Consider the following 15898-nt stretch of genomic DNA (forward strand, 5'->3'; position numbering starts at 1 on the left):
CGTTTGATAGCCCATGCACAGCCAAACTTCGGTAACAACGTGCCGGTGCTTGTTCCTCCCGGCAGCCCTTCGGCCTCGACAAACCAAAATCACCAACACACCTTGGAGGTGACTTGGGATGCCGGGAACGTGTCTCAGCCACAGCCGCTTACATCCTCCTCTCACTCACACATTCGTACGGGCACGTGTGGCCGCATTGCCGCCGTTGTGGCGGGTTCCGGGCAGGGTCACCAAAGCACGGACCGTGGCCGCATTGCCGCCGTTGTGGCGGGTTCCGGGCAGGGCCACCAAAGCACCGACCGTGGCCGCATTGCCGCCGTTGTGGCGGGGCGCGGGCACGGGCGGGCGCTGCCGCGGGAACAGCGCCCCGCGCCGGCAGAGGGCGCGCGAGCCACCGGGCGGAGGGGGCGGTGCGAACGGGAACACGCGGGACCGCCCGACCCCGCCCGGGGCCCGTTTCCGCCCCCATCCCGGACTGGACCGGGCCGCGCCCGCCGCCCCACCCTGCCCTGCCCCGCCCGGCCCCGCCCGGTCCCGCCCCGGCTCCGCCCCGGCCCCGCCCCGGTCCCGCGCCCGGCCCGGCCCGGCCGCCCCCGCCCCGCACTGCGCCGCCGGCCGTGCCGCCGCGCCATTGGCCGCTGCGCGCCGGGCGGCGCTGCCCATTGGCCGGGCGGGCTCGCGGCGGCGGCGGCGATTGGCGGGAGGCGCAGGGGGCGGGGCCCGGCGCGCCCGCCCCCCGCCGCAGCGCGGCCCGTTCCCGTCGCTGCCGGGCGGGTCCGCGGGCCCTGCGCGCCCATCCCGGCCGGACATGGCCGAGAGCGGCCCGGGGGCGGCCGCGCCGCGGGACGAGGCCGCCGAGGAGCCCGAGGGCGGCGGGCGGCGCTGGGGCGCCCAGCACGCCGGGGCCCGCGAGCTGGCCGAGCTCTACTCGCCAGGTGAGGCGGCGCGGACGGGCGGGGCCCGCGGGCCGGGTGCTCGCGGTGGCTCCCCCAGGAGCCGTTCCCCTCGAGCCCCGTTCTTGCCGGGCCCGGTGCTCCCGTGGCCGGCTCCCCTCGGGCCCGGCTGTCCCCGGCCCGGCTCCGGGCGCCCCGGAAGAGCGGGAAGGGCCGGGGCTGGCGGCCCTGGGCTCGGAGCGGGGCTGCGGCACGGGCCGGGTGCGGGCGGCAACGCTCGCAGCCACAAACTGCCCGGGAGGGACGTTCCGCCCTCTGAAGCCGGCGGACAGAAGCGAGCCTTCCCCTCGAGCGCAGGTGGGCAGGTGTGGCCGCAGCACGAGGTTGGAGCCGCGGCTCTGCCCTCGGAGCCTCTGCGGACCTGGCACCGCACAACCGGCACGGGGATGCTTCAGTCCCTGCTCCGCTCTTCCTGCAGCTTGGAACTCCTCATCAAGCTTTAGTTTGTTATTTGGGTGCTCGGTAAATGGCTGTTTGACTATGCTGGGGAAATAATTGCAAACTCCTTGTAAAAAAAGCATAATTTGTTTTTAGGTCACTGCTCAGTGTCAGCAGTGCTGGGTATTCCTCCCATTCCTAGAGAATCTATTCTCTGGTGAAGAATTAGGGAAGGGAAGATGTATTTTGAGTGTCTTGTGGTTTCCAGCAGATCAGCTGAGCCCAGCTTGCACATCCAAGGCAATTCCTGCACAAGTAGGTGCTCTTACTCACACAGAGCCAAGTGATGATAAGAAATCCAAGGCCTTTGTTCGCTTGTGTGACTGGGGCAAGTCTGCCTGTTTCAGTTTCTTTTGCTCTCCACGAGCTTGCCCTGAGCAGGTCCTTTGTGACACCTTTCAGCCACTGGGTCTGATTCCTGTGCTTTACACAAAAGCACTCACTGACTTAACCACTGCTCTGGCTCATAAGGAAAAGGTTTTCCTCCCCGAAGAGCTTGCTGCCCTTCTTGCTGGCTGTAGCACACGTACAGTGATATATCAGGGAGCTGAGGGTGTATTAGATATGCAGGTTTCTTCTGGAATTACATAAATAATTTACATAAGCAATGCCAGAATATGTATTATGGCTGAAGCGTATCATGTTCAGATTCTGAATCCATAAGAATGGGGCTTGCGTTGAATTGTGCAGCGTGAACGTGACTGGAATGTTTCTCTGATTTCTTTAAGCACATACTTTGTGGCTTTGGCAATTCATTCCTTCACAGACTTTGGGGTTTGAGTGCCCTTTAAATACAAGTTATCAGTGCTGACTCAGTTCCTTGATTTGCCTTCCCAGTGCAGAGCTGAGGCTGTGTTTTTGAACCTGGATATCTCGACAGCCATGCTGGATCCCTGGGTTCAGACTACAGAGGTGTTTGCACACACTGAGCTCAGGGGACTTGCCAGCCTCCTTTCCAGCACTCAGCTAATTGTTCCATGTGGATCTACCCACTTAGCTCCTCTAATCAGGGTGTGGTTTTCTTATGAAGGAAGTGAGTGTTAATTAACTCTTACTTTCGTTACTCCAGGGACCTCTTTATAGAATCACCCACGTTGTGACCTGATGCTGCTGTCAAATATGGCTGTTCTTGTGTCTTAATTTAATTCTACTATTCTCTCCTCTGCTACTGCAGAGAGTGTTAATTTATATACCCATGGCCCTTCTAGAACGTCTAAAACTGACTTGTCAAAGTCTTTTGTTCACACTTTCAAATGTTGCCTTGCAGGCACGTTGGAGATAAGACTGATCCTGCATTTATGTTCCTCCTTTCCCTGCTCATTGCGTGGTACAGTGAGAAGGAGGACTTGATTTAGCATTTAGGAGGAGAAATTTGATCAGGCATTAGGTCAGCAGAGAGGAGGAGTAGGACAGAAGCTGAACGCATGCCAGGCCTGAGTGTGCCTCTGCTCCTGGGAGAGCATGTGCCCCTGTCTGGAGCCCTCCCTGAGCCTTCCTTGTGCTCTGCTTTGCCAGAGGGACTGGGGCTGTGGGGTAACTGCCCCAGGGAGCCCTGGCAAGGGGAGGCTGTGCTGGCTGACCCCCAGAACAGGCTGGGACTGGCCTGGCAGCTCCTGAGGGCATTAAGAGCTGCCTGCAGCCCAGGCCCTTCTGGTGACAGCTCAGATCTTCTTGGCCTTGGGTATTAAAGGTCTGTTTCTGTGCCCTAATCCTGCAGGTTTCACCCTGAGTGTTCCCTGTGCTCTGCCTCGGCGCCTCGTGGGGATGCAGCAGTGAAGAGCAGGGAGCTGCCTTCTGTGCTAACCTGATAGTGCAAGTGTTACCATACTCTGACGTGCCTGCTCCCTTTTTATAGGCAGTAAATGATTTTTTCATAGAGGTACAAAGTGGTACAGCAAGGTGCAGGAGAGAATTTGTGCCAGTTCTTTCTCTTTTCTTGTTCTGTCCCTTGTCATCTCAGAGTTGCTGAGAGTTGCCAGCCTTTGCCTGGGAGCAGGAAGGCACAGACAAGACAGCAGTTCAGGGAGAAGCTTCAGGGGAGTACTTGTGACGTTAGACAAGCCATTCCAGGGCCACCAAAATACAGAATGGTGAGAACAGTGCTTTCTCCTGTTAGTACAACAGCTTTATTCAAAATCTCAGAGCTTGTAAATATTACAGATCACAAGGTGATTTAAATATGTTTGAGGCCAGAAATTTGTTCCCAGATTCAGCCCTTCCAGCAACACTGAATATTGGATGAAATGCAAATTGAGAAAAGATGTGACGTGGAGGAACTTTATGCCAGCAATCTCAGGGAGAGGGAAACTAGGACAGTGTGAGATGGTGTCTGATTTGGCCCCGTTAACTGGACAAGAGCAGAGGGAAGAGGGTAGTAGTGGCTCAGGGAAGAGGACTGTCATTTAAGAAAATGTGTGCACCTCCCATGGATGAATAAGTTTCTGTTTCAGTTCCGTGTCAGGCAAGTGGAGCAAATCATCCAGGCATAGAATGGTCTCTCTCTGTTATTTCAGGCTTCACATTTTCCTCTCTGATAAAAGTAAAACGTGCTTTCTCCCTTGTTATTTCCAACAGGAAAGAGACTACAAGAATGGATCTCTGTCATCTTATGCTTCTCTCTGATCTGCTTCAACTTTTACAATCTGCTCCTGTACCTGCGGCTGGAGCACACGCCCTCGGTCCTCGTTGGGATATGTAAGTAGGAGCTGTTTGCTGCTGCTCCAGGCAAGACTCCCTTCATGTGGGGTCCTTCAGCCTTGACTTGCTATTGGAAAGGGAGAGGGACATCTGTGTGTGAGCCTCTGAAACTGAGGCCCTCTGCAAAATGTGGTGCTGCTTTGTCTTTACGTGTCAGTGGCTTCTCAGCCTCTCAGAGGGGAAGTTCTGATGTAGCTGAGTAAGTTTGGTGTTCCTGTGTAGTCACTGCAAGAGTAAGGACTATTGAGAAGGAAAAGAGCTGTCAAAATGGTCAGAGTTGGGAACAAAATACATTGCTCGACAAAAGTGTTCACAAGAACTTTCCAGAACGCAAAAGCTCAAGGGAAATGTCATAATTGGTGCTTGAGGCATCAAACTGGCTTCATTTCTGGGGACTGCAGACTGAACACAAGAATTCTGAGGAATTGTGCTTTCATGTCAGGATGTGATGTTTGGCCTTTATCATCCTGAATGATGACTTTTTCCAGGAGTATAAGAAAAGTTGATTCCACCTCTTCTGTGGAGGAGAGGAAGAACCAGTGAAGGATTCTGATAGAATGTTCAGAAAAAAATACCTTTCCTATAAGCTGTGTGGGGTGTGTGTTTTAGAAGAGAACAGTACTTGTTCATCATCAGTGCTGGGCATTGCTAATGAGTTCAAACAAAACAAACAAACCCCACCCCAAACACTGCACCGGGTTCAAGCAGTGGTACACAGCAGAAGCTCTGAATTCCTGCCAAAGCTGGGACTGGGGTTCCTGGTGTCTGAGGAGAGGCTGTTGGGGCTGGGGGCAGCAGTGTCCTCACTGTCAATCACAGCAGCTCTCCTGGCTTAATTCAGTCTTGGCTGCTCTCAGCTGGTGAGCTGGAGGTGTTGGGAGGAATGGAGGGAACATGGCATGGGAATGGGAACTGCTGCTTGGGGTGAGGGCAGAGCCAGACAAGAGAATCAGCAATGATGGTTAACCTGTGGTGCAATCTGTTTGCAGCTGGCTTTCATCTCAAAGTTAATATTGATAAAAGCTGGAGTTCTCTGATATCCTGGTTACCAGTTTAACTGATAAAGCAGCCAATTCACTGATAGTATTATTTAAGTAGTAGTGAATGATTAAAGTAGCAGAATCTGGATTCTGTGTAAATAAAGTGGTGTGGAAATAATTGATATTGTGTACAAAAATGAGTGCCATAAAATAGTAAGTGCTTCAGGCTATCTTGTTTTGCTGCCTTCAATACATTATTTCTCCAGCTGAAGTATGAATGATGTCTGTAATTGACACTGAGTATTAGGTTTTATTGCATATTGTGCAAGTCATATCCATAAAAGTCCTGATTCCTAAATACGTGAGGAGCTCCACGGGCACAGTTGAGAATCCTGAGTCACCCACAGGGTGAGGTGTGCTCCATTGACAGCTTCCCTCAGGCTTCTTGGGAATATTGACCTTGAGCTGAAGTCATAAAACAAACATTCTGCTAATAAAGACAGAGCTCTAGGCCCAGTTCCTGCCAGGTCTTTGTCAGTCTGTTCCAGGGGCTGGATCTGTCCTGCTGCACAGACCTGTTCACTGCACAGGGACCCTCTGTGTGCTCTTACATAAATACATACTTTCCTTCAGGAAATGAAGCACTTTGAATACTCTGCACCATTCCACTGAGCCTAAACCCTGTGTGTGTAATTAAAGGCCATGTCCCAGCTTCTTTCTTTGTGCCTTTAGAGGCACATGCAATTGTAACACGAGCAATACTGTAAATGCCTTAACCTGGACATTCCTGGGACAGCAGAGATGTGCCCCTGCTGTGGCTGCAGTGGGGCAGCCCTCCCTCCCCACAGTGTCCCCTCCCTCCGTGCTGTGGCGGGGGCACGCAGGTGCCCTGGCCCTGCTGAGTCACTCGGGGCCTGCAGGGGAGCGCAGCTCTGAGGACACTCGCTGGCCTTGCCTCGGAGCAGCTCAGGCTGTGTCATGTCCTGCTGACTAAAGATGAGCGTGCTGCACAGGAAGAGCCACGGGACTCTCTTGCCTTCCAGGCTGGTTTAGCAGAGATGAGACAATTTCCTTCCCTCCTCACCAAAAGAAAAAAAGAAAAAGAGTGGGCAGAGGATGGATTTCTGCTGTGGCTTGTGCTCACTCCAGTCATGCCCTGTTCTGGATATCCTCAGCTGCTGGGCAGCCATGGAGCTGTTCCCCTTTCTGCAAGTCTGAGTTTGGTGTTTTATTTGCATGCACACAGGCACCCAGTTGAGTCAGGCAGCCCTGGCTGGGAATGGGGCTCTGGGGGACCTTGAACACCCCCGTGTTTCCCACTGCAGCAGGACAACATCCCAGCAGTGCCACAGAGCCAGAGCAGCCTCTGCCACTGTCATTGAAGGTTGGTAGTGCCGGGGACAAGGCTGGCAAAGGGATTATTGTGTGGCAAGCAGAAAAGCCTCACCAAGGCATGTAATGTCAGGCTTGAAAGTCCTCATACCTTCAGGTGAGCTTGTGGTGCCCAGCCTATTCAATATACACGAGCTGAGTATATAGTTCATATATTAATAACGTCTAGATAAAAAGTTTGGCAAGTTACAGCATGAATCTTGGTTTTCATTTTCCTCTCCTTCCTCCTATTTTTGTATAGGGTTTTAAGCCCCTTTTTTCCAAGTTGGTTGACCTGTTTCAGGCATGTGACTGTTATCTGCAGCCACACTGGTTCATGACAGGCACTGCTCATTACAGTCTTACAAAAAAAGAAGAGTTAACTTTGTGTTGTAACCTGTTTATATTCCTAGGAACTGCCCCACATAGAGCAGATATCTTTAGGAACATCTTGTGACATGATACAAGTTACAATTAATTACTGCTCTCTTGAAAGATGGGAAGCTGATTTTTTTAACCCATTTGAGGTACATGTTTCAGTATTGCAGAGGTTGTGGGTCAGCCAGAGAGAGCACACAGGAGGAAATCACTTAGTGCAGTTTCAGAATAAAAACTGGATCTCATCAAGGCCCAGAAGCTCTTTGTTTCAAGCTCCAGCAGCTCTGCAGGGCTGCCCTTGGTCAGCTGCATTGCAGAGCCAGACATGAGTGTGTAACACACGAAAGCTGTGGCACGTGTTGGACAAAGAACACTCCAGAGACATCAATGCTGGCTGAAGTGAGTGCTGGGCACGTTGCTCAGGTGTCCATGTCCTGCTGCCTCACAGCTCCAGGGATGCCACTCGTGGGCACTCTCAGGTCCAGGTCTGACTGAAAGTTCCTCAGCTTTATTAGCCAAATTTATGAACTCTTCTTTTTTCTCTTTCAAGCTGCTGCAGTTTATATTTATTGAAATGTCCAGGGATTATAATCTTAGCCTCGTAACTTGCCATAATATCAAACCCCTGCCTTCTCTGTACTGAAAGTCACTAAATGGGGACTCCAGGTGACTAAGGCACTTTATTTTCATAAGCATATAAGTGACAAACAACTGGTACTTTGGCATATTGATATTTAGCCAACAAGATTTTTTCTGTGTGAAGTTATCCATGCAGACCATTTAATGCTGTTCAACCAGTTCATACAGCCACCAATTAAACACGGCTCTACTTCCCAGTGATGTTACACAATAGCATCAGGTTATTTAATAACATCGTATCCTGCTTGCTTTCTCTCCAGAGACTCTAGCTGAATTTTTACAGTGGATATGAAACTTTGTATACTTTGATATAAGACTCCAGGTTACAATTTGATGATTTGATCTATGCAAAGCCAAGCTTACTCAGCTCATACAATTTCGGTGAAGTGCAGCTTTTAATGGTGAATGTGCCCAGCAGTTTTGTGTCTGGAAGCTCTTGTGGGGCCTCCTCCTTCTGCAGGGAGCAGCCTGGCCACGGGAAGTGGTTGAGAGTCACCCACAAGAGCAGAGCTTGCAGGTTGTCTCTCAGTTTGACTGAAGCACTGAGGAGGTGGAGAGGGGCCTTTCCTGGGTCACAAACCCTGCACAGTCCCTGGTTTCTGAGCTGGACACAAGCAGGACAGAGGTGCCCTGTGTCCCTGTGTGTTGGGCTGGTGTGCCTGGGAGGTGCCCACACAGAGGATCACAGGTGTGGGCGAATGGGACAGAGCAGCATTTCCAGCAAATATGTGTGGCAGTGGAGTGTTTGCTTGGATACTGGCTGGAGTCCACTGGTGCACCTTTGGGTTCCCTGGGTGCTGGGCTGCCTTCCCTCCTCCTTATTCTGCAGTCTACTTGCATACCAAGAATTGCCAGTGTTCTGAGCAAGCCCTGCAGCTCCTGTGCCTTGGCCTTGCCATGCTCAGGGAAGGCAGTGCTGGGTGTGTGAGGCTGCTGGGCCCAGCTCATCAGTGGGATGTGCCCTCTGAGCCCAGGGACAGGACACACACCAAGTGTCACCGTGCTGGTTCTGTGGAACCTCTGCACAGCTCCTGCTCTTTTATTGTGACTCACCCTCCACAGAGGAGCATAGAGGACAGAGCACACCCTGCTGCAGTACAGCTGGAACAAGACTGCTGGTAGTTAGGTTTTATCCCAATTGCTTTAGTATAATGCACTGCTTCAGGCACCCTCCATTCTTCCCTTTACCAGCTGACATCAAAGCAACACGAGGAGCATCTATTGAGCTGTTGGTATTTTGCCTCGATTTGCGTTGCTGTTCCTGCAGTTATTTCACTGGGATGATGCAGCAGCTGGAGGCAAGGCAGGCTAATGGGGGCATTACCTCAGCGAGAATGGCATTTGAGTCTTGCAAAGAGAAGTGTTGTTTGGATATCTTCCCCTGAGCCCAGGCTGCTTGCCCTTTCAGCTGCTGGGAGCAGATCTAAACGCTATTGTGTCCCACCCAGCCTTGCTGTAGCCTGTGTGTGTGGTCTGAAACAAGAACAAATGCACAGAATCTGCTGCTTAGAAAATAAGCTGTCTTCAGTGTAATAAGGGTAGATAAAGAATGAAGAGTCTCCTGCTGCATTTAAGAGTTTGGGCCAACTGGATAATGGATTCAACAGCAGGGGCTGAATTATAATAGGAGAAGAGCTTTTTTATTTCTTCTCCCTCTCTGAAAATGAAAGGTGAGGGGAAGGACTGCAGAGGTGAGGGGTCAGCCGAGCAAAAGGTACCCACTAGGAAGGTATTTCTGTTCTGTAGGAGATGGGCTAAACACAAATACAGATTTAATGAAGATTGCTGCTGTCCAAATGGTGTCTTGCTCCTTTTCCTAATTGCCTGACCCTCCGTTTATTCAGAATGTGTAGATCTCACGTGGTTGTAAATATCTAAGTTAGAGGCAGATAAACAAGTTAACTTCTGAAATAAGAATAAGATGTGACTGAATCAGTAAAAATGCTGTGTTTGTCTGACTCTCATTCCAGTTGCAGGAGTTATTACGGCCGACTTCCTCTCAGGACTGTTCCACTGGGGAGCAGACACCTGGGGATCTGTGGAGCTGCCCATCCTTGGAAAGGTTTGACATTGTTATTCTCTGAAGTGCCTTTTGCAGCAGTGCCCGTGCTCCCAGCTGGGCTGGGCTCTGTGCCACACCCAGCCCAGGGCACAGCCTGGGCTCTGCTGGGCAGGGCTGTGCTTGCCCCTGGCCTGGGGGACACTGTGGGGTGGCACTGCTCCATTCTGTCACCTGCCTGGGCCCTACTGGGCAGGGCTGTGCTTGCCCCTGGCCTGGGGGACACTGTGGGGTGGCACTGCTCCATTCTGTCACCTGCCTGGGCTCTGCTGGGCAGGGCTGTGTCTGCCCCTGGCCTGGGGGACACTGTGGGGTGGCACTGCTCCATTCTGTCACCTGCCTGGGCTCTGCTGGGCAGGGCTGTGCTTGCCCCTGGCCTGGGGGACACTGTGGGGTGGCACTGCTCCATTCTGTCACCTGCCTGGGCCCTACTGGGCAGGGCTGTGCTTGCCCCTGGCCTGGGGGACACTGTGGGCTGGCACTGCTCCATTCTGTCACCTGCCTGAGGCTGGCAGCGTTTGCAGACCCTGCAGGCTCTGTGGGAACAGCCTGTGGCAGCACAAGTGTTGGACCCTGGCTGGGCTCTGTGCATGCTCAGAAGGTCAGGAACACAGATTTGGAGAGTTGTCCCTGCAGCTGAACTCCTAAAAATTTGTGAAACGTGAGGCTGCTCCAGGAAGAATCTTCCCTGTTCCCTTTTCTATGGGCCCCTGTTGTAACACAGTAATATTAGAATGGTGGTGACTGAAGATTTAATTTGATGTGTATTATACACCTGCAGCTACAAATGTCAGCTGCTTAGTGGAAGGTGCACTGGCTTCTGTAGTAGGCAACAATCTGTTTTCTTAATTAAATTTCTTAACAGCTACCATTAATTACTCCTCACAGTGCAATATCAGAAGGATCATTATTTATATAAAAAGTGGGCTATTCCTTGTTAGTATCCAGAGTTACACAAACTACAACAGCAGAATTAAAACTGTTGAGTTTGGCTTTTTTGTTCAGCTTCAATAGACTTAGTAGTCTTGAACCCCTGTATCCTGGACCACAGTTAAAATAACTTTTAAAATCCCTACTGCTAGAGACTCTGCACTAAACCATGAGCTGAGGCTGCTCAGGACACCTTTGCACAGGCTGGACATGCTGCAAGTGTTAAAGGCAAATCAGTAACTGTGTCCCACACAGTAAAACAATTGCTCTGTGTGTTCAGATGTGATTTCTGCTCCTAGAGGTGACTTCTGTATAGTCTGTTTGTCTTCCACTGCTTTGTCCAGTCACTTAATTGGCATTTAGTCTGTTAGTGCTGGCATCTGTAGCCCATAAATATGGTAGGCTGAATCCTAATTTTTTAGTGTTTTTTTTTCCTTGGTTGATTCTGCTTAGCAAGTGAATTTCACAGGCTCATTTTGCCTGTGAAATTAGGGTGCTGATGCTTGTTTTTAAGACTACATACTAAAAGTCCTAAGTGAAAATTTAGAAGAAGAAAACTGAAAAACAAAGAAAACTTGGATTTGTGTGGGGGAACTGAATTGCTTTGCAAATGTAAATCACATGATCTGAAGTGTCCTCATGACAAATGTTTGAATCCTATTTACATGTTTTGTACTGTGGAATTCTCTTCAACTCAATCATCAGATTTGAGTGTAAGAGAGTTTGTTTGGGTTATTTTTTTGTAATATTTTTCTTTTCCAAGACCATTATTGAGTGTGGTATCGTGTTTATCCAATTGTTTTCCCAGGCTTTCATCAGACCCTTTAGGGAACACCATATTGACCCCACAGCAATCACCAGGCATGATTTCATAGAGACCAATGGAGACAACTGCTTCATGACACTGGTCCCCTTGGCCAACATGGCATACAAATTTGTGTCTTTTTCCCCAGGTAAGCTGCTACTTCTGACTGCTGTGGAATTAGTGTTCTTGTTGCTATTGAATGAACATTTGTCCATGAGAAGTTTGGAGGAATCCCTGGATGTGATATGACAAGAAAGAGCTGCTGGAAGCCTGGTGCTCCTGGCAGGAGGGAGGGAAACTTCCTTTCCTTTGAGGTGTGGTGACAAAAGGTGGCACAGTGAGGTTCTCTAGCTCAGCAGAGAATCTGGGGCTGGAGAGTTGTGCAAGGAAGATTAGAAGTTATGCTAAATGCTTTTTTTATAAGAGGGACCAAGCTGTGAACATCTGGGGAAACTCATTGTGTCAAAGTGTGTAACACAAAAGAATGTTTCATCTCTGTGCACAAGTGCCTTATGTGCAAAGCAGAAGTTAAGAACTAAAGGGTCAAATTAATTTTATAGATGGTAAACTCAGTTTGACTTCCTGTTTACGGTGTGCTGACAGATTCTGGCCCTTCCCAGCCTGTCTTGTGGCATTTGGGAATTGCTTATGGCTCGCTGGCTCTTGTGACACTTGTGCCAGAGCAGCTTTGGCGAGGCCTCTGTCAGCTCCTGCAGCAGCAGGCAGCCCTGGCTGGGCAGGAGGCTGTCCTGGCAGAAGCGTGCCCTGCCATAGCTGCTGGTGGTGTTTTGCAGAGGCCCTGTGTGAGACCTGTCCCTGGGAGTGCTACGTCTTTGCCCTCATCATCTTCATCACCATGACCAACCAGATCCACAAGTGGTCCCACACGTACTTTGGCCTTCCCCGCTGGGTCGTGTTCCTGCAGGACTGGCACATCATCCTGCCCCGCAAGCACCACCGGATCCACCACGTGTCCCCCCACGAGACCTACTTCTGCATCACCACGGGTACGGCCTGCCCAGCGCAGCTGGCACACCTGCAGCCTGTGCATTAATGCTCCCAGAGCTCCTGGGAGAGCTGCAGCTGGGGTCTGCATGGACCTTCCTTTGTGGGGGAAGGTTTGTGATCAGCTGCAGGAGCTCAGAGCCTGAGGGGGCAGTCAGTGGTGCTGAGATCTGGTTGCCTGGGGTCTTGGTGAGCTCAGGCCACTAATGGGGTTTGTTCACCAAAGCTGCTGTTCCTTCTAAAGAGCAGAATGTCTGCAGCTGCTCTGGAATGCTCATTTCTACAAGCCAGGCTTCTGGATTTTCAGCATCCAGGTTTGCAGAAAGCTTTAGCTTCCTTTTATATCTGTACAGGTGGGAATGCTCAGTCACTAGTGTTGCACAATCCTAAATAAGTTATCAAGTTAATCAGACAGCTGGAAATTAACCACTCTGGTTCTTCATTCTGTCATTGGCGTCGACAAACGGTTCATGTGGGTTTTGAAACCTCTGCCAAGAAAAAAATCTAATTCTCATTAGCAGAATGTCATGTAGAAACATGGTACAATTAAGAAGCCTGACTTGACAGATGGTAGCAAAAATCTTGCCACCCAAAGAGCTATTTTTAATTCCTACTATGTCCCGAGAGTTTAAGCCTGACCATTATTAGCAGTATTGAGCGGGTTGCTTTTTTTTCTCGTTAAAAAAAAAACACTGAACTTTGGATGCTACGACAAACTAATCCTCTTTTTCCTTTGCAATCCCTTAGGTTGGCTGAATTATCCATTAGAGAAGATAAGATTTTGGAGATGTTTGGAGAACATCATCCAAGGACTTACTGGGGAGAAGCCAAGAGCAGATGATATGAAATGGGCTCAGAAAATCAAGTAACTTCTGCCAGCCTTCTGCAATCCTTAACTTGTTGCCAATGTTGTTTTTAAAAGAAAAAAGAAAATAAAGCCATCAGCCAAATTCAAGACCTGCAAAGAAATAACAGACTCTAAAGCACAAACTAAAAAGTGCTAACACAGACTACAATGAAAAGAACTAATTCTTAAAACAATACTTGAAATGAAGATGATTACTCTCACTGAGCACCTTTTTGTGTAGCCATGTCTGCTTACACCTTAGAACTTGCTTCGTCGCTGTATCCGTGAGGTACGGGCACGCCACAGGCACTGCAGGGGCACTGGGGGAGCAGGAAGCGTGTGTTGTATCAACATTTCTGAACACTTCCCAAGCAGCTCGTTGCCTAAGACCTGCAGGGAGAGGTGACAGCTTTGTCACTGGGTGTTGGAGTGCGAGGGCACTGCTGGAGCAGTGGGGAGCAATGGAAGCCTATAAATCATGCCTGCTCAATGCACTCGGTGATTGATCCACGTTCAGCTCTGTCTTCACTATCATGTTCAGCCTGATTGATGTCATGTGCAACAGACCGGAGAATCCCGCTCCTCCAGGGGCCACCAATCCTCAAGTGTCTTCAGTTTCCCTTAAAACAAAATTGTTCTACTCTCCACATGGAATTGAGCAGTTTCTGCATAAGCCTTCAACTTCAGGAGCCTCTGAGGAGAGGGAGGGCACCCTACAACACATGTGTCTGTTCGTGTGGAGTGCTCACTGCTGAGTCTTCTATTAAGTGTTCCCTACCCTGACAATAAATGTTTGAAATAGTTCTAGCATTGGGCACACTGCAAATAGCTGTATTCAAGAGCTCAAGGTATCAAACTCGTAATGGTAGAAGGGAAATGTCAATGACTGGTGTTTTGTTCTTTTTATTTTTTTAAGGTGCTTGCTTGTTTCTGTAAATAATATAAAGCCTTAATCTCTTCTGGTGTAATGGAATAATATTTTAATGTGATGTTTGAATGTATATAATATATTTATAACAAAGCAGTTGGATAATACTAATCATGTTCAAGTCTTGTTGCTGTTTTTCATTGCTGCGCTGGCAGCACGTAGTGCCAGAGCTGGATCAGTGGTTGCACACCACCTCGTGCAGTCCCACACCTGAGACACCTGGCAGCCTGTCACAGCTTGTCTGGGTTGGAGTGATCACCTGCCAGCGTTTTAGGAGCCTGGCACCATGTTAGACCAGACTTCTGCACCTTTCAAGAAGTGTAAGTAATTCATTCTGCTCTGGATGCAAAGGAGTAACCCCATTTGGATTGGGGTGAAGAAGTTTCTCTAAAAACATCCAACAGGCACTTTATCAAGTTAATGTGATTTGGATCTTGTTCAGTTCTTGCCTGACTGAAAGCTTAGTGATGGTCAAGGTATGTTCCCTCCTCTAGCTGTAAATGGTGTTAAATTCAAAGTGCCTCTTCCTGAAGTGCAGGGTAAGATGGGTTTGAGTCATAGGTTTAGACTGACCTTGATCTCCACTCCTTCAGATGTGGTGGATGCATTCTGAATGAGTTGGGACCTGGCAACTCTCCTTCAGTGCAGTGCTGAATGCAGGAGCTTCTGAGCTGGCTTCTGCACATTAAAATCACAGTTGGTACCTTGGTCACAAAATATTTCATCTAAGTGTTCAGACCCTTGGAGAACTGAATGCCATTGCATGGAACTCTTTGTTCCCATTGCCACAGTCACTACCAGGTCTCCGTGCAGCTTTGACATTAAAGGATTCTTCCACTTCAGCAGGAGTCCCAGACTGCCTTCAGCTGATTCTGGAGAGCTCTGGACAGAACTGGGTGGAGGTTCAGGGCTCAGCCTGAAGCACTGGCTCCTCTGAGAGCTCTTTTCACCACAGGTTTAAATGCCAAGTGAACTGCAGTGGTGCAGTGGATGGAACAGATGGATTTGGGACACAGAAATAGCCAGAATTTTTACTTCCAAAGTGCCATTTAAAGCATTGCTGCTGCCTTACTGGAAACAAATCTGAGCTACTCATACTGGTGGCTGCTGGGACTATTTATCTGTTAATCTTACTTAATTATGAGAAACTGGGACAGAGTTAATCTCCAGCTGCATTTTCCACGAGGATGCTGTGCTGGGCTCCTGGGGCAGCCCTGGCTCTGTGACCCCACACCCGACGTGGCTGTGGCTCCTGAGGTCCCTGTTCCACCCCTTCAGAGACGTGGATGCTCCCACAAAATCAGTATGGCAATTCTGGAGCAAAAGGCTGCGTGGATCCTTCTTAACAGCTGTAAATCTGGCTTAAGAAAATTTGTCTTAAGTTGATTAGGAACAGATTAGAGCTGAGGCAGAATAAGGCACTCCTGTTGAACTCCTCAGGGATGGATTGCCTGCATTTTATAATGCTTTTAAATGCTTTTAAAAGCTCTGATTTCAGTCTCACCTCCATGGAGAACTCTTGTCAGGCTCCTGCTCTCAGAAGGACTCTCAGGCCTCCAGCTTTTGCCAGGGCTGCAGTTGCCCTCCTTGAGTGGATCTTGTGGTCAGGAGGACCTTGGAGGAACAGCTGTGATCTCTCACATGAATCCCAGGAGCAGGAGAGGTTCCCTGCACACATCCCAGGAGCAGGGCTGATCTGCACTGCAGAAGCCTCCCAGACAGAGCAGTCTGGGGACACTGTACTGTAGTAAACTGAGGAATATTCCTGCAGAGTGTGGAGGTGTTGGCCCAGGTGTGCTGCCTGTCTCTGCGGTCCTCCTGCCTGAGCAGTGTGGAAGCTGAGGGGAGTGCTGTTCGGCAGGCTGTGC

At 49.9% G+C, this 15898-nt stretch overlaps 1 protein-coding gene across 1 annotated transcript; it reads left to right on the forward strand.

Moving 5' to 3' along the window:
* The first annotated feature begins 720 nt into the window (after nt 1-720).
* On the forward strand, nt 721-14141 carry PEDS1 (plasmanylethanolamine desaturase 1). Its single transcript, XM_071447136.1, has 6 exons — nt 721-935; nt 3966-4085; nt 9427-9518; nt 11254-11398; nt 12045-12257; nt 13003-14141. The coding sequence occupies exons 1-6, from the start codon at nt 809-811 to the stop codon at nt 13122-13124; spliced, it is 819 nt and encodes a 272-aa protein (XP_071303237.1). The 5' UTR covers nt 721-808; the 3' UTR covers nt 13125-14141.
* Nucleotides 14142-15898: the final 1757 nt, after the last annotated feature.

Source organism: Agelaius tricolor, unplaced genomic scaffold, assembly GCF_023055355.1.
Source record: "Agelaius tricolor isolate 1412-34295 unplaced genomic scaffold, bAgeTri1.0.p SCAF_23, whole genome shotgun sequence".
Taxonomy (NCBI): domain Eukaryota; kingdom Metazoa; phylum Chordata; class Aves; order Passeriformes; family Icteridae; genus Agelaius; species Agelaius tricolor.

Bases quoted from the DNA above. Each gene is read 5' to 3' on its own strand.
- PEDS1 (XM_071447136.1), top strand. From the start codon at position 809: ATGGCCGAGAGCGGCCCGGGGGCGGCCGCGCCGCGGGACGAGGCCGCC. The intron at 9,519-11,253 runs GTTTGACATTGT...TTGTTTTCCCAG, and splicing joins AGCTGCCCATCCTTGGAAAG to GCTTTCATCAGACCCTTTAG. The intron at 12,258-13,002 runs GTACGGCCTGCC...GCAATCCCTTAG, and splicing joins CTACTTCTGCATCACCACGG to GTTGGCTGAATTATCCATTA.